This window comes from Lycorma delicatula, chromosome 7 (genome assembly GCF_047948215.1).
Source record: "Lycorma delicatula isolate Av1 chromosome 7, ASM4794821v1, whole genome shotgun sequence".
In the NCBI taxonomy this organism is placed as follows: domain Eukaryota; kingdom Metazoa; phylum Arthropoda; class Insecta; order Hemiptera; family Fulgoridae; genus Lycorma; species Lycorma delicatula.
In genome coordinates this window covers 60,591,574-60,611,015 of record NC_134461.1, presented here as the reverse complement: position 1 = coordinate 60,611,015, position 19,442 = coordinate 60,591,574, and the positions used below count along the sequence as shown (strand labels likewise).

The following is a 19,442-nucleotide window of genomic DNA, read 5'->3' as shown; positions in this document are numbered from 1 at the left end:
TCCTGTATATGTGTGATGCTTACCAGCATTATTGAAATAATTTTTTTTTTTTTATTCTTTATAATTATTTCATACTTTGAATGCACATCATCTGTCTAAATAATTACAAAAAAAAACAAATCATAAAATAAATTATCAAACCCTGTAAACTTCTTACTCTTTTTATGTTAACCATTATTCATGGTTTCACAGCTTTCTATTAATCGGTATTTAGTCCTCCTCTATGAACCTTCTTACTTCCATTTACTAAATTCTATTTTGTTTTAGCAGTTCCTGTATCAGTCTATTTTTATTAATTGCATACCACAACTCATTATCTTCTTCCTCATTTTTTTAAGTGTTTTAATGTATAAAATATTTAGCTACATCATAAATAAATGATTTTTAAGACAAGAGTCTTTATTTAAATGTATTCAGTAAATGCTTGTGGTTAAATACCTAATTTTAATTTTTTTTTAAATATACCAATTAAATATATATACTTCTTAAATCAACTTAATTCAATTTAAGTTATCTTCAATTTAAAATGAAAGTTTTAAATTTTACAGAAGATACTTGATTTAGAGCAAAAACTACCTCAGATTCTGGTAAAGTTTTGTAACTTTCACATTAAATTAATGTTGTTTACTGTTGGTTCATTTAAAAATTGTTCTATGTAAAAATATTTTTTTTTAATTTTATTTAATCGTAAAAAGTAACAAATTATTTATATAATGTAATATTTATTAACTCACAATTTATTTATTTATTTGGATTATAATCCAGGTTTGGATTTATAATATGGGTTATAATCTATATTCAAGTAAAATCTTATAAAAGTGGGAATTAAAAGATGTAAAATACCAATGGTTGTAGGCACACTCTATGAACTGTTTCCCATAAATTAACCATCTTAAACAACTGAGTGCAGTGTAACTGCATAATGTTGACATTTATTAGAGCAATAAAAAAATCTACATAAGAATATTTCATTTACCGTTTTGAAAACAGTATAATGACCTCATTTGAAAATATTAACAATTGTGTGTGATAGTTGGTTGATGTATATTAGTCATGTGTTATTAAGGTAAATTGTGTAAAAAAAAGACATCCAAATCAATTTACTTAAATACTTGGATTTGTAAATCCAGATATCCATTTTTCAGGTACCAATTAATAACAGAATTTTTTGCTGCTATATCACATTATCTGTTACATAGGTCTGATAATAGTCTGTATTCATGAAAATTTTAAGAGTTCAGGAGAATATTCTAAAAAGACTTGATTTTTTGTAATCTTGCTTGTAAAAAGATCCCATATTTATTAGCCAATATTTCTTTATATGTAAAGAAATAGGAATATTGATACAAATATAAAAAAATAAATATTAAATAAATAATAAATAAATATTATATAAAAAATATTTGTTTGTATTTCTTTATAGGCACAGATACAAATTATATTTGTATGTAGTTATAGATGAAAGGACTTTTAAGGATCAATAACAAAACTGAATGAACAAAAAAAAGATTAGATTTATTCAAGAGTTGATCCAACATCAGAGGCACAGATACATTCTTCTTAAATACCCAACCTCATTTATCATTCTTTCATTTTACAACCTCAATTATCTAATAAATTATTTTAACTATTTTTCGTTATAGATTTTTACAAAATAAATTTCTGTTTAGTATCAAACTACTTGTCTTGACTTATAAGATTCTACAAATCTCTCAGCCCCAGTTCATGTTAACCATTCTCAACTTTAAATTCATAAGCCATCTAATGTTAGAAAATCTCCTGATGTACCATATTTCTTGGAGATCTGTTCTTTATCTTTCTTATTTTCCATCTTTCCTTTCAACATAACATTACCATTCTTATAAATGTATGTATAATTTTTTTAATTTCCTTCTAATTATTTATGATTTTTTTTATCTATTATGTTCCTTTATCAAACTATTTACATTGTCATTATTTCCTTTTGTATTAATTTGTTTTAATTGCAATTAAATAAGTTAAATTTTTTTCTAGTGTAAATTTTTACCAATTTTTGTTACTTTAAATTCATTTAAGTTTTGACTAAAAGACTGACACTAATCTTTGTTATCGATGTATAACACTCATATTTTTAATGTAGTATTGTTATAAATACAATCATATTATTGATAAATAAATTATTTAAAAATGGTGTATTTGTTTAATTTTAGGACTTACTGCTGTTAGAAGAGCAAGAAGGATCAGTAAATTTTAAATTTGGTGTTCTTTACACAATGCCAGGTCAACACAGTGATGACGAAATGCTCAGTAATGGTAAGATTTCTTCTTTTTAGTCTATGTTTTTTTTTTTTTTTACGGATAGGGAGAACTCAAAAGGTAGTTGTAAATTGTTATGAGAATCCAGATTCTTGCCTCTTGTTATGATTTGAATCTGGTAAGAATTAGGATTATCTCATCAGTATGGTTATACATTTCAATACCACATTTATCAACAAGTTCTATTTGAAAGGTAAAACAAATTCATTTGAAAAATCTTTGTAGCTCTTAGATTAACTAAAGTTTTTAATTTAGCTATGTTTGTAGTTTACTTGCCTGTCACTTTCTTCAGTAAGGCTCTAGAAATTTTATAAAATGTTAATTTATAAAAACTTTATTCATTGCTTTTATGATAAATAGACACATTTGAAATTATAATTAGATTAATTTAACTAGTTTAGTTTATTTTAATGTTAGAATAATAGTGGACTTTGTAATTTTAAACAATTTAAAGTCACTTATAAATAGAATTCTATTCTGTTTGCTTTTTCACAGCAAAAATTTTATATAAAAAATAATAATACTACTTCACCATAAAAAGATATTAATTGATTGGCAGATTTATTGGTGTGTACATTTTCATTTTATGGAAAACTGATCAAAGCATTTATAGCAATAACATTCTACTTTACAACATATTTATTAGTGCTAATTATTCTGATGCCACAAAGTGGCAGTGCTAGTAACTGACAGCTGTTGATAAAAACTAAAAATGGATCATATTGTTGAGGAAGTCTTCATCAAAGCAAGCCAGCAAGAGGACATTCCCTTACATGTTCTGAAAATTTACTGGTCTAAGAAATATGCAATAATCTTTTAACAATTTTTATATTGTTTTAGGATGTTGTATTATGCACACATTGATCAGCAGTGAAATGTGCTGGACCACACTGGACCACATTGAGTGGTGCTTCATTGTCACAAGCAATCTCTTTAGTCTTATTAACTTCTTTTTCTTTAATAACTAATAAAAATCTGATGTATAAATCCACTAACTTTTATTATATTATACATAAACATGATTTTATGTTTAGGTATATTCCATGCATTGCAAATACTGTTTTCTGCAAAGGCTGGTAATCCTGTGTTGTCTTCCACAAGTCAGTCAGGCTGGTGACTTAGAGATGAGAAGGAGTGTCTTGTTTCTTTACTGTTCATTGTGTGTTTGTTGCCTTTTAATGATTGAAACTGTATCTTTCTGTGTGAGCTCAGAATGGTAATAGCTTTAGAAGAGTGAGTATTTTTTTATTGGATATATATTCCACAAGCGTGGTGAGGACACACAGGATAGTGAAAGAACAATTTTCCATTAGATTTTCAGGTACACCAGTTCTTAAAAATGTAATGTAAGAGCACTAATCGAGAAATTTATGAAGATGGTATTAGAAAAGTACTATGAACCACTTGGTAGACCATCAGTATTCCACCAAGAAAAAGTGCAAGACATGTTAGCTACTATGCAATATAATTTCAACAAGTCTATGGAAATGTTGGCCTCATAGAAAAACATTGGTGTTGCAAGTGTACACAATGCAATTCATAAGAAGCTCCATCTCATCCCATATAAAGTGAAAATGGTTCAAAAGTTACTCACCCTAGACTGTTGTATGGTGTCAACAGTTTTAGCAGATAATTCAGATGATATTTTGGTCTGTGTTTTCTATGCTGTGAGGTGTAGTTCCATTTATTAGTGTATATGCAAACACAGAAATTGCATTTATGGTCTGCCAATAACCCACAAGCCATACATGAAATTCCTCTACATGGCTAGAAGATTGAGATAGGGATTGCAATATCTAAGAGAAGAATAGTTGGCCCAATGTATTTTTGCAGAAACAGCAAGTTCATCTCTTTATTATAAAATCATTCATCAGTTCATAGAAGAGCAAAGCAAAGATGAAATTAATAATGCTTGGATTTAACAACGTGGCATGACTGCGCATACAGTAGGCAGTCCATGAAGTTACTGCAAGAGGTTTTCACAGATCAAATCATTTCTAAGGGCTTATGGCCACCTTGTTTTCCAGATTTGAACCAATTCTTTGAACAAATATTTTTTCTCAGAATGTTTGCCAATTCTTTGAACCCAGCAGCTAGTTGAATGAGAAACTAGTATGCTGATCACTGCATTAATTGATCAGCCAGCTTAATTTAATACTCATATGAAAAGAGGTTTGGTACTGGTTCAATGCACTGCAAGCATTTTAGCTCTGCAAACAGGAATCTATCAATAATATTCATTACAATTACACAGTAGAAAAACATTGTAGAAATGACTATGCCAATAAGAACATGTCTGCAAAAGTATTGTAATACTTTCATTTATTAACCTAGAGTTAATCCTTTAATAAGTCTGTAATGATTAGTCTTGTTTATCCTTTAATACAGAAGTTCTGATTTCAAATCCCAGCTTAGGTTTGACATTGTTTAAACATTAAAAAAATACCCACATTCTATAATGTATGTTTCTTTGCCCATGTTTTTGATAAAAAACATGTTATTTAAAAGTTTAAAAAACTTTTTTTACTTACTGTACTAATTCCTCTGTATCTTCTAATGATAATAGGTTAGTACATTTGAAAAATGGTGTGAAACATTTGCCAACCATTTATGAGAATAATTTATTTTGCAGATTACTGATTTTCATTATTTCAAACCTATCAGTCTTGCATTTCCAAGTTTTCTATATATTTTCTCTTATAATTAAAATTTAAAAACGTTAATTAACTATACATAATTCATATTTCATTATTTGTTACTAAATATTTTTATTTAATTTTTTTTCATATTAAAATTTTAATTAATTATTCTATCATTTGTAACTTTTATTCATATATTAAATGCACTTCATGTTTTGAATTTCTGCATTATTCATGTTATACAATCAGGTAGTTAGTTGCCCTTATTTAGATTTAAATTCTAGATTTGGATACTGTGCTGTTTGGTGATTGGGTTTCAATTAACCATCCACCTCTGGTATGGCTGGCCTGAATTTGTGCAAGACTACACCTAACTCACACATCATGAACAAGGGATGCGGCTGGCTAGGGGCCAGCTCCACTATATCAGGAGCTGTCTTCAGCTATATGGGATAACTGGAGACTTCCAGATATTCATACAATAATAATTATATAAGATTCTTTTTATATTATCTCATAACTTTGTCACTGTCATCAAAAGGCTTTAATATGTAAGTTCTAATTTCAAATCCCAGCTCAGGTTTGAAATTGTTTAAACATTAAAAAATGTCTTCATTCTATAACCGTATTCTTAACACACTATCATAAGATTCACTTCCTAAAATTAAAGCTTATACAGTCAATTAATAAATGGAAAAAATAAATACAGTCATGACCAGTTGTTCATTGATGTCTTTAACAAGAATGGTCATTGTGCAATATCTGAGAATTGATTTCTATATGAATACAAATTTTTAAATCCAACTGCAGTAGGCATATATTAGCTTTTGAACAATTCCACCATGTGAAATTTTATACGCTAATTTCCAGTATAATTAAAAATAGAATCAACTTGTCACTAAAAGAGAAGGTCCTTAATTTCTAATCAGGAGTGAAAAATCACAAAAAATAAATAAAGAAGTAGCATATGAAACTAAAAAGTAAAGAATGTGGTAAACATTATTACTAAAATTCACAAAGGGAAAAACTTTTTAATGATAGTTTCAAAAACTAAAAATTAAAAAGTAAAGGTACATTGCAGTTCTTAAACTGCAATGTAAATTTTAAATTTTAATCATTAGTAAATTAGAGAAATGAGTAAAAGTTAATAAATGAATATAAAAGAAATATTAACAAATATTTTTCAAAAATAATTATTAAATAAAAAAATAAAACAGAAAAAGCATTAAAAAAGAATTTGCCCATGTTTGTGATAAAAAAGTTAATCAAAAGTTTAAAAATTTTTTTTGTACTTATTTACTTTTACGAATTCATCTATCCTTCTCATGATAATTTAAGTGCACATCCAATTTTACTACAATTTTTTTGTAAATAATTCTAGACTGCTTTTCCTTTGCAATTTTTAAAAGTAAACAAGAAGAATAGAAAAACTAAATAATTTAATATCTTAAAGATATTTCTAATTATTTGTAAATTTGTTTGATTTAGTTTATTCAAGTAAAATATTGACTTGTCAAATGGCAATCTTACACACAAATATAAACTTGATAAAGTTTTAAATGATATCTCGTATCTGAATATTATTGTGACAAAATGGATTGGGTCACAGGTGGTACAGCTTTCACTAGAATAGTAATAAAATGACTCTTTGTCTGTTATAAGACATTTGTGATATAAATTTATAATACTGCCTACTCTCTCACTCTCCCCCCTCAATCATTCTCTCTTTCTTTCTATATTTAGACACTTTATGTACAATTAAGTTTTCATGCTTACTGACTGTGATTAAAAGGATTTGCATAAATAAAAAAGTAACTGTTTTATTATGACTTTTTGTTCTATTTTCATATGCAATAAAATTGATGTAGTGTAAAAACTGATTTAACATAATTTTACAGAACTGAATAAACTTCTTATTATGAACAACATTCCACTGAATTAGAGATTAACCAAATTAAAAAAAAAATACATTTTTAAAAAAAATTGGTTGCTATCCTAACCACATACAAGTTAAATCGTGTATTTTTATTGACCCCAGAATCTATTAAACAATTAAATAATTAAAAAAAATAAAGAGAAAAAGTGAAAAAAAAATAAATAAAAATAGGTGCACTGTGAATGATTTGATATTTTAAACTGCTAGAATTCAAGTTTGATTTCTATGTTTTGTAAATAATAGGAAACATAAAATTTTTAGTTCACATTAGTCTTTTAATACTAACTTTTGTAATATAGCAATTTAAATTTATATAAATAGAATTATAAAAAAGAAAGCATTTTATCCAGAGAGTTCACTTAAAGTAACTAGTCTGTAGTTTTATAAACAAAGTTAGTTTAAAAACTGAAATAAAGAGAGTTTATGATAAGGTGAAGGTAGAAAAATTTAATTAAATGCCGGCCTCCATGGCGCAAGTGGTAGTGTCTCGGCCTTTCATCCATAGGTCCCAGGTTCAAATCCTGGTCAGGCATGGCATTTTTCACACATGTTACAAATCATTCATCTCATCCTCTGAAGCAATACCTAACAGTGGTCCCGAAAGTAAATCTAAACCGTGATGTAGTCCAAAGGAACTTTAAGAAAGAAAGCTGTAGTCTTTTTCGTGGAGATAAACCCAGATGTATACAATAGGCACTTCAACCATTAGATTTATTGTGAAACCACCAAATAGGAAGTGTGAGTCAGTCTGCAAGCAGCCTCCCTACCAAAAAACATTTGATGCTCTGATTTCATCACCAAAGTCCTGGCATTCTCAGCGTGAAGCATCTTGCAGGGTAAGTGTTCAGACTTGCATCTGTAGAATCAATGATATGACAAGGGAGGAAATCTACCCATCAACTAGGTTAGAGTAGTTTACCTTCTTGCTCTGAACCCGATGTCATAATCTTCAATTGTTAAACCTCAACATTTTACTGATAATAGTACTCGTCTTTAATATGCCCAGATGAACCTTGATGTCAATGGTCATATAAATAATAGATTTAAAACAGAATTTTCTCATTATGAAGAAAAAAGGTAGCTCCTAATCAACTTTTTGGTGAAAAAATAAAAATAAAAGTGGGATGAAAATTTGTTGTAAAGAAAATTTGTGATGAAAATTGAACTCAAATATAATTTGCTAGTCTTTGCCAACTAAATATTTGCTAATTTGTTTCGTTTGTTCAGTATTTTATCTAGTAGTTTAACTTTATGATACAGTTTTAAATTACCATTTTGTACCAGAATGCTCTTTTTCAGAACTCGGAAGCTGTGAATGGGATCAGTTTATTTCTCTACTTGGTGATAAAATACGTCTTAAAGGATGGGACAAATACAGGGGTGGACTAGATGTCAAAGGTATAAAATAAAAAATAATCTTCTTATTGGTGATCTGAATATTGATGGCACTATTTTTTTTTTCAACCTGTCATTATTGTTATTGATGAAGTTAGCTGTCAAGTAATTACTTGACAGTCACTGAGAACAATTATTAAAATTATTTGTGTCCAACATAATTTATTTAATTCCACATTATAAACTAACAACTTTTTTATTCTGTAAATAATTAAACATTCGGTGTAAAGCCAAACAGTTTTTGACTTAACACTGGTCTCAAACAGACGAACAGTGATGTAAATAAATGAAAGTGCTAAAGCTAATGATATGAATAGACTTTATAAATAGATTCATTTGCCTGAATCATCATGAAAGAAATTACAGCAGTATTTTAAAGTTTATCAACTTTAATACTATTAAGAAAAAATCTTTACAACATACAAGTCACAAATTATTCATAAAGTAATTTTTTTTTGTCAATACCAAGAAATGTACTTGTTGCAAGAAATTCACTGGAACTTTGTGTGCATTAAGATTCCTATAAGTCTTTGAAATTATTAAAAATGTTCACTAAAAGTTAAATATGCTAGGCAAAAACTTACATTTAAAAATGAACAAGAGTATTCTAATGAACCAAAAAGTAATCCTAGTATGCATTTATATAGATTTACAGCTTGCCAGGTGATTTTAACATCAGTTTTTCTTAATTACTTGTACCTATTTTTAACTTTAGATAAATTTTTCTAAACTACTATAGAAAATATCTTTGTCCTTTTTTTAATTTGAGAAAATGTTCTGTGTAACTGTATTTTTTGTATATCAAATACTTCTTTAAATTTTAATTTAGTTAAAAATTAATAAAAAAAGCATATATTTTTTTGAAAAAATTAAATTTCATCACATTGTAGACAAAGATGAGAAGAATAAAACAACCCCATGTAAATTTCTGGAGCAGTTTTTGAGAATAGTGTACCTAAATAAAAAAATCAACCACATTAACATGTAAAGGACAGGACTCCTTTATACATTACAGTAAATGTCCTTAAATATGTAAAGAATAAAAAATTGATTGCCAGGGTAATAATTAATTTGTAAATACTTCTGTGTTGTTCAAAGCGTTAGAAATAATGTATGATTTGATTTTATTTTCTGTTGATTGAGATGAGGTAACCATTATTTTAGTTAATCCACTTCTATCACATTACTTGTATAATAGAAACATAGATCAAAATTATATAACAAAAGTATAAAATATGTACATAAAGTTGTATTTTTCATTACATAAAAAAATATTAGAGGAAAAAAAATGGTAGGTGTTTAATGCTTTAGATCTATATTAGCTTCAGGTTTTTTGTGTAAAGAACAGTATAAATGAAGTATACAATGAGAAAAAAAAATTATAAATAACATTAATTGTAATGAAATGAAGTTAGTTTACGAGTATATATATATATATATATATATATATATATATATATATATATATATAAAGCCACATATACAGATTATTTTAAAACAAACGGTAACATGAGAACAGTAGTTGTACAGTTTCTCTAATTAATTAATCAACAGCAGTATAACTTATATTTGTCTAAACTTGTGTACATAATCAGTTGACAAACTTCCCCTTACCCTCACATCAGCTCTATTGAAATACATTTTCATTTGACATCTTTGTTTCAGCAAATCCTTTATTATAGCCTCCAGTAAATTTTGTTATTAAATTACCATTCAGTTTTATTTATGTATTACATAAATGATTATGTGCATCTGGAAAAACAATTTGAAAGTGCATGTATTTTTATTTTCTTCATTGGCTCTACGAATTATTTATTTTTGCACAATACTAAATGTTAATAAGTGCTCCTTGGTTAAACAAGATATTCTTTGATGTCTTTACAAATCATAAACTGTTGTATTTTATGAGTTATTACATTGCAGAATAAAGCAAAACAATAAAAAAGATTATTCAGACAAAAGTAATACATTTCTTTTCATTAGTCTCACCGAGAGTTTATTAATTAAAATCATTTTACCAAATTCTTACTATGGAACAGTCAAGCTCCTTTGCATTGAGCATCCTCATTAATTCTTTCTCCTTGGATGACACCTATCTGGGACTCTCTGTCGATAGCATTCTGACCATGAAAGCATACTCTTTTGTAGACATCAAACTACAATTACAGGAGATGCCTAATTTTGCAAGACAGTTTCTATGGCTTGATCTATCACATATCATAAGTAAAAATAATAATTCAATCATTTTGCTGCTTCAGCTGACTGATAGCACAGTAATCTTATGGTATCGTGTCAGCCATGAGATGTGATTGTCAATTATTTTGTGATACTGCAATACCTTAATTTACATTTTTGCTTGAAGTTGCATTTATTTTGAACTGGACTTCAGTGTTATTGGTTTATATTAAGTGTTATATTTTGATTGATGAGATTAAATTAAGGTATCTGCTAGAGAAATAGTTGGTTTAGGGTTTTTGGTTGATGGTTCAATGAAACCATCCTTCAACAATGAAAGTAACTGAAACCTCTAAACAAAGTACACTAGTAAAATATGTACCAGTTGTATGTCTTTGACAAGATATTGTGTTTCACAGGATTTCATCATAGAATAGTCACAATAGTTGACTGACAATATTGCTAACTGTTCACTCAGTCAATAAGGAGTACAGATCACATTTTGGAATTGTTTACTCCAAATTGCTGGAAGTAAATCAGAAATTTGAATAAAAAAATGGGTATTATTTTTAAAATAATTATTCAGATGAAAAAATTACTGTGGTTGTTAGTTTTCACATCAATAATCCAGAATTCTTTTTCAGGTGATATGACCGGCAAACATTCAGTTTATACGATTTATGAAGGTCATGAAATAATGTTTCATGTTTCTACGCTTCTTCCTTATTCAAAAGATAATAGACAGCAGGTAATTATTTTATTTTGTTTAAAATTCATTTTTCTTATTAATAAACATAAATTATCTGTTTGCCTTTTAGTAGAGTCTAACTGGACTCTATCTAAAAATATTGTTTCTCTGAAAATAATGTTAATAGATAAATTTGTAGATTGTTCTAATATTATTTGTGTAATACTTATTCAAATTTTAAAATAATATCACACTAAACTGAATGTTGACGAAAAAATTGTGCAGAAAAGATGTGATGATATATGCTGAAGAAGTTAATATTAAATTTTTACTTGCTTTAGATCATCTTTACTTTTTTTCATCTTAAATATTATACTTTTATGCATTTAAATATAATTATAATATTTATTTACTTATAAATAAGTTATTTAAATTTCTTTAAGAGCTATTCAATTCTCTTCTTCATATTAATTTATTTTGTTACTGTTTTCTTTTCAGGTTGAAAGAAAAAGACATATCGGCAATGACATTGTTAATATTATTTTTGTAGATGGAGGTCCATCACAAATGTCACAGTTCAATCCATCTTTTATAAAATCACAGTTTACACGTATCCTTTTAAGATAAGCTATCAGGAAATAAACTATGTAGTTTGAAAGTAAGGAGTAAAATTTTTAAGAGTGGTGTGTGTAACTTTCTTTAGCTGAAAGTATAAACAAAACTGCCACTACATATTGTAGAAAAACTATTCTAGGGAGGTGTACTCAACCTAGAGTTATGAGTAAATGAAAAATATACCTTTCTTTAAGTTGCTAATAGTGAAATAAGAGATATTCTTCTCTCATTCTGGTACGTTTTTGCTAGTTTATACATATACTAAATTTTATTTTAATACAGTGAAAATAAATTGTAAGATTCATTATAAAAAACTATTAGCAATAAAATTCTTCACATTTGACATCATGATTATGGATGGACTATGTTAACTTTTTAAGAAAAACATTTACTACTCCTCTTCCTGTTGATATTAAACCAACATGTGTGAAAGCAAACTACAAAAAATGTCAAGATTAGCTTTGTGAAAGATCATTCATTCCTAAAAAAAAAAGCTGTAACTGAGTTAGATTCTAAAGAATTGATTGTAATTAAATTTAGTAAATGTAAGTCTGCTACAGTACCATTTGTCTAAATTGTTTTGCAAAATAATTTTTATTAATTACTGAAATTTTCACTTACCAGTCGAGACGATATCAAAACAGAACAATAGCGTTTGGATATGCATTTACTGTTAATGACCGAACCTATATGTTTAGTCTACCTGGTATTATGAGTGTTTTCACTGCTGAACTTTATGCTATAAATAAGGTTTTGAATATCATTAACCCAAGTACCATCATATCCTTATTTTTAGTAATTCATTTAATGCTCTCCAAGCCTTAGAAAAGTTTTATTCCAGACATCCAATTCTCACTGAAATCTACAAGGCAATCACAGAGTTGAACCATCGCAACATGCAAGTGAGTTTCTGCTGGATCCCTAGCCACATGGGAATTTTGGGTAATGAAGGTGCAGATTCCACTGCTAAAGATGCATGTTGTAAACCATCCTTCACTACCTATGTTACTACGAGTATTTGGTTTAACTGGCATTTCTCCCGCCACCATCTCATTCAGTCGCCCTAAAGCATATGACCAATGCATATGTGTCTGTGCCACAAATGACTACTGAGCCTCAAACAGTATAGCAACCAATAATCTAATAGCTCCTAATGAGCTTACCTAACAGCATGAGCAGACTAAGCATGGTGTCATACACCACCGGCTTACGTGTCCCAACCACTTACTTGTCACAAAACTAAAACTAAAATCAGGGAGGCGCACCCCTTGTTATTATACTAAAAAGTTAGCAATTTCCTGTCACACCTAGGTTGCTGAATGCCAGCAAGTACCTGTCCACCAGGTATTGAAGTGCTTGGAGCCTTAACTGGCTGGTGGGCAGCCAATATGTCTAGATTAGCTTCTCACAGCAGCACGGTAGGAGTCTTTTACCCTTAGATAAACTACTGATGTCAGTTGAACAAGGCAACCGCATCAAGGAACTCCCACACAGTCCAACAATGGGGCTCTCGCCACACTGACTTGCTGTTTGTGAGTGGCCAATTTTCCCCCTTGACGTCTAAGTTTCAGGGTGGCCCGGTCTTTGCCCCCCCCCCCCCCCCCCAAGAGCAGGGGCAGTCAAACATCATATGTTCATTTGACTGGACCTCCCCACAGACAGACGCACAGCTCATCAGTTAGCAGGCGAAACTGAAACAGATATTGTTTTAAATTCACATGGTTGGTGAGCACCTGGGCACGTTGCCCTTAAAAACGAACTTGAGGCATACCATACCCCAGATCCTGTATAAATTTATATAAGGATCTTCCCTTATTCTTGGCATGCCATGCATCCGTCGCGAGGCTCTGCAGCCTCTTCTGCAGACAGGAGATGGGCAACTGAACAAAATTTAGATCCGGTGCATTGAGATCACCATTCCACTTCAGTACTGGCCCAGCTCGAAATCGCATCCCAAATACCTCGGCCTCCCGACCTCTTCACAACTTCCACATGACTGCCCGAACTTTCACCACTAAATCGATTGGGAGAGCCTTTCCCAATACGGTAGTAGCCTCAAAGGAGGTTGTATTAAAAACACCAGTTCGTACTAGGTTCAAGGCTCTGTGCTGGACATTCCTTAAATTTTGAAGTAGTGCTCTGTTCATATCCAACCTATGTGCCCAAATGGGCCCCATGTAAGCGGTCATGCTCTCAAACACACCTTGGTACACCATGTACATTTGACAACCCGACAACCCATAGTCTTTCTGAGTAATCCTTTTAAGTTTGTGCATCATGGTACATCACGGTTGTATGTGTAAGTTTGTACATTACTATAGAGTATATATACATCTTTATAAATTATGTAAAACTCACTCTTCGAGCAAAGTGGCAAATTGACTGGTCAACTACAGTAGATAATAAACTCCAGCACATAAAAGATTCTGTGTTGTCATGGGACTCCTCGTAAAGAAAAATTCATTGTGAGGAAGTGGTCCTCTGCCAATTGCAGATAGGACATACGAGAGTTACTCATGGGTATCTGATGTCAGCAATAAATGCACCAGTATGCATACGAGGCAACTGCCGCTTGACTGTGCACCACATCCTTGTGGATTGCATGCATTATGCGACCTTGCGTCATAAATTTAAATTGCCCATGAACAATTGTCGAATCCTGGGCAATGACAAAGAACTTTTAAATCGGGTAATTTTATTTTGTTCAACGTATTAATATTTTACTTAGTATTTAATAATGTTATTGTAGTTACAACTGTTTGTATTTTATATTAGTTTTATATTTATATTTTATATGTATATATTTTTTGAATATTAGCTATTTTTAAGATTTTATATGTGGTAATAGTTATAAATAATTTTTTAGTTAGCTGTGAGATTAGTTAGAAGTTTTCTTCCTTTTTTTTATTAATATATTAGTTTAAGTATTGTTTTATTTGTTTTAATTTTTATGTTTGTTTTTTAAGTTTTTTTTTTGGGCGATGTTAACATGAAAACGTTTTTTACCCTTCCCAAAAAAAAAAAAGGATAAAAAAGTTGAGACAACAATCTGATCTCATTAACTAGGCTAGACCAAATGCAAAAGTTCCTACTTTCTCATCTTCAGCATGATCACTATTAAATAAAGTTTTAAATGAATTTCTGAAAAGTTTTTCCTATTATTTTAATAAAACTTTTATGCATTATTGTTGTATGGAATTCCAAAGTTAGGAACTATTTTCAGTAGTACTACATAATTTTAATTTCATCATATTTCATATCTGAGCTGCTTCTATATTAGCTAAGTCTCAGTGATCAAACTTTAATAACTTATTACTAAATATAGTGTAACAAGTTCGGTATAATGGATCTGAGTAATGGATTCCTGCCAATTAAGAAGAATATAGTAAAAAATACAATAAAATAAATCCAGAAGAGAACTAAAAGGAATTCTTTTTCTAAGGGTAACAGGTCCATTTATAATAGTATCCAACAACACACCTATCATAAATATTGTTCCATGAGAAGAATTACCAGACTGAGTAGGAATTTATGGGAATATATAAGAACTCAAACATTGGTTCTCACGTTTTAAATTGAATCTGGTTCTGCAGGTCATGAGGATAAGAGGATAGGAGTATAAGTACTCCAGGAAAGACTAGTTTTAGATCAGTTTAAGCAAGGAGCTATTATGCAACTTTTGAGAAGCAAGTATTACGTGAAGAGTATTAAGTGAGTATTCTGCGAGGTGTATTCAGTGAGTAGTGTATGAAGCGAGTATTAGCATGTGTTTGACATGATTGTAAGACAGCGTTATCTGTCAACATAATTCCGGTGAGGACAGTGGGGAATGCAGAAAATTGTTTGGTGAGTTGCAATAGACAATTAGTGAAAGGAGTAAAGTAGTAAATTCATTCATAAATTACAGAGTAATTTTATTTGTGAACAGCAAAAGTTTTTGCAGTGAAAGAACTTAGTCTAATCTTATCTTTATAATAATACAATACCAGTCTGTTATAGGTGTAAATGTTAGTGGTCATGATAATGTCTTTTGTCAGTGGGACTGAATTCTGGTTTTCAATATTTAACTACCTGTAAATAAATTCTGACTATTACTTTAAATTCTGTTTTGTGTGTAATCACTGTTTATTATTATTATTGTGGTTATTTTTACTATTATTATTTGTTTATTAATTGATGTTTTTTATTATTATTATTATTATTGTTACTGTTGTCATTATTATTATTGATTTGTCTTAGTTTATTTATATTTTTAAATTATTAAATTGTAAATACAAAAACATTTTAAATTGTCAATCTCTCAATATCCTGATTTTGCCACGAACACGCAATAATATAAAGTTGATTTTATGAAAATTTGAGATTTTTGTGAGGTAGCCCTTTTAAATTATCTGTGATTGTATATAGCCAATTTTATACAAATTACAATATTCAGAGGTTTCTAAAACTAAGGAAATGGCTCCCAGGTTTCAGAATCCTTTAGGAAGTGTGTTAATGCAATGACTTTGCAAAATAAAACTTGAAGATTAGTCTTTTTTCCCAAAAATATTTAGTTAGGGCAAAATATGCTCTGGTTATAAAATGTAGTATTTTATGCAGATAATGTGGTTTTTCCTTGAACTTGGAATATTTAAAAATAAAGACATAATAAAAATTTCCACAAACCTCGTAACTTATGGTGTTCAACATAGAATGAAATCTTCTGGAACCAGAAATTACGTTGTTGTAAAAATTGACCATGTTCAATAAGTTCCATTTTAGGTGAACCCAGGATTAAAAGGGACTCCACTTATCTCTAGTGACCATTCCTATAAAATGTGAGAAATAAAAATGGCCTAATGTAGTACATGTTGAAAATGAAACATACTATTGAGGATTGCCTTATAAGAAATGACACCTGTTTACAACATATAATAATAGACTTATCCATTATCAGATAGCTTACCTTTTTTCTTAAATTTAAAACAAACCCCTTAAATTAAAAATTAAACTCCTAATAGAAACTAATAAATTATTAAGAAATAAAGCTATGTAATTAATTTTTAGTATCTGCCATTGTTTTAAGCAAGAGAAAAACTAATCTAAAATGCCATTAAATGATGATGCTTTTTTCAAGTTTAACAAGATTTTTGCCTATTTAATTTAAAAAAGAATAAAGGAAAGTAGAATATTGAAGAAAAAATAAAATAATTAAGTGGGTAAATCTGGGTAGAGTCATTCCCTTCTCTTTCTATTTATTTTTATAATAAAAAATGGACAAAATATTTTTACATAATTGATCCATAATAATTCTGAGCAGTAAGTATTAAAGCAAACAATTGTTGTTTGGTATTTCTGATTAGAGTACATGGTTGATTAAGCTTTTTAGACAAATAAAACTGCTCAAATGGTATTCTGGGTTCATTAATATCAATAGCATTGTAAAAATAATAATTGTTCATTGATTTTTAAATGTAATTTTGCTTAACATATATTTTCTAGATATATTTGCTGTTGTAAGTTACAGTAGTGAAGATAATAGTTATCGATTAGTTATTTATTCTGAAGAATCTGTACCTTTGTTTGGACCATCACTTCCTTGTCCACCAGTGTTCCATGTTTCAGAAGAATTTAGGGAATTTCTTATTGTCAAATGTAAGTACTTTTTTCAGACTACTCTGATATAACAATTTACATAAACATATATTTTTTATCTTACCTTAATTTTATCATGAAAGTACTTTTGCAGGATCCCACAATCTCAGTTATGATTGAATTATTTTATTATACTAAATATTAAAAATTCTAAAATAAACCATGCACATGATGCATTTAATTTTTAGACAAAAACAAGTATGATTTTTATTTATTTTTTTAAATTTAATTTTATATGTTCCATTTAAAACTCTATCCTTATCCAATCCAGTTGGTGTGTTCTGGTTTTTACCAAAGTTGAACTTTTCAAATTTGTGTTTAATTTTAATAGATGTTATTTACATCAATTTTCTCAGAATTAAATTCTCTATAGAGTTAAATAGACATTTTTATTTATTTATGCTAAGTTAACAAAGTTATTTTATTCCAAACCTAAAAACTTGAAAAAGAGTATTTTCCAGATTTTTTCCCATCTTTCTTAAAAACTAAGTGAGATATATATCTGAGACCACTTTTATTCCATTTTTTAGATCAAACACCATAAGGAAGCAAGGCCTATTTTCAATCATCATCGTCATACTTTTGTATTACAATGCATCTCTCAATTTTGGCAGATTAGTGTATATTGTTATATATTGTTAAGAATTAAGTACTCTTGTCTAAAATATATTTTGGTGCTACTTCAGACCTCAGAATCAGTTTTTAGAACATAAAAATGGACTGTCAGTTCTTTTGGGATACCTGTGTATATGATACATGTACAGAAATTTCTAATATAATAAAAATTCTGACATTTCATGAGTTTACATTTATGAAGGTGCTACCTTTAAAAAAACTTATTTCTTAATATTAACAGTATTCACTTGTTACAGAACATAATACTTTGACATCAAGAAAGAATCTTTATGGTTCATTTCTAATTTAAAGAAAGTTTCCTAATAGTCTAAAATTTGAAAGATTGAACTTACAAGATTTCCAAGCAGAATAATATTATTCTGCTTGAATTTTTTTTAAAATAATTCCAAGTGGATAAACCTGAATTTTAAGCACATTCATTTAATATTTACTTAAATTTATCCTCAGAAATGTACCAATTAACATTTTTGAAATTGTTATTTTATTCTGTACCAATTTTACTTACTTATTATTGACATAGTTGGTTCATTATTATTTCATATAATTAATAGTTTTATTTAACATATTAGTATGGACTACAACCACATTATAACTTTTATTTATTTTGATACTTGTAATGATACTCTCTAATTAACGTTTTCCCACAGTTTCCTTTGATCCATCCAGGCAAATTGTGGAGAAGTTCTTTTTGTTATCTACAGAATATCACACTATCATTCTTGACATAATTTTTAAATACAGTTGTTTTAACTAACATTTAATTTTCTTAAGATTTTGTGCATCATGGCTGGCTGGTGTAAAAAGTTATTTTTGTTATTATACATACATTAAAACACATTTCAGTTATTTACATCTGTATTAATATTACTTTAGATAAACATATTACATGTTCTGACTTTTTTCCAATAACAGATAATAAAAAAAATTAATGATATTCAAACTTTAACCCAAATTCTCATATAACTTTAGTAAAATTTTAATCACTATTATTACATTTTTTTTTAATTTAATGTTTGTTTGATTTGTAGTGATAAATGGTGAGAAAGCAGCATTCAACACCCCTACATTCGCTCAAAAACGAGAACGAACATTAGATATGTTAATCAAAGATCTTTATTCAGAACACATGAGTGATGTTGGCAGAGGGGTTGGTGTTAGTTGATTTTTTTTTAAATATTTGTAATTGTTAGTTTTAGTTTTAATTTTTTTATTATTACATTATTATGATGTTTGAATATTATTTTCTTCTGCTGAGTATTTTTATCATTTGTGTGAATATTTTAATATGTTGAAAGTATACAAGGACACAAATTTGTTGTTGACATCAAATAACAAACAATAATATATATTATCTAGTAATTCATGTAGTACTACAAAATGTGTGTTTAAGCAAACAAAAACAGAAACGTATAGATAGTTTTTAAGTGTT

General features: G+C 28.7%; 1 protein-coding gene across 3 annotated transcripts in view; it reads left to right on the top strand.

Moving 5' to 3' along the window:
* LOC142328128 (GTPase-activating Rap/Ran-GAP domain-like protein 3) overlaps positions 1–19,442 on the top strand; it is a 514,058-nt gene that overhangs the window by 458,500 nt on the left and 36,116 nt on the right. For 2 of the 3 annotated variants that reach the window (XM_075371663.1, XM_075371662.1), the window contains exons 10-15: positions 2,190–2,292; positions 8,170–8,268; positions 11,085–11,188; positions 11,627–11,738; positions 17,225–17,377; positions 19,042–19,160. In XM_075371663.1, coding sequence (XP_075227778.1) covers positions 2,190–2,292; positions 8,170–8,268; positions 11,085–11,188; positions 11,627–11,738; positions 17,225–17,377; positions 19,042–19,160 — 690 coding nt within the window. Of the gene's footprint in view, positions 1–2,189; positions 2,293–8,169; positions 8,269–11,084; positions 11,189–11,626; positions 11,739–17,224; positions 17,378–19,041; positions 19,167–19,442 lie in introns of all 3 variants that reach the window. The other variant, XM_075371661.1, reaches the window with a different exon arrangement.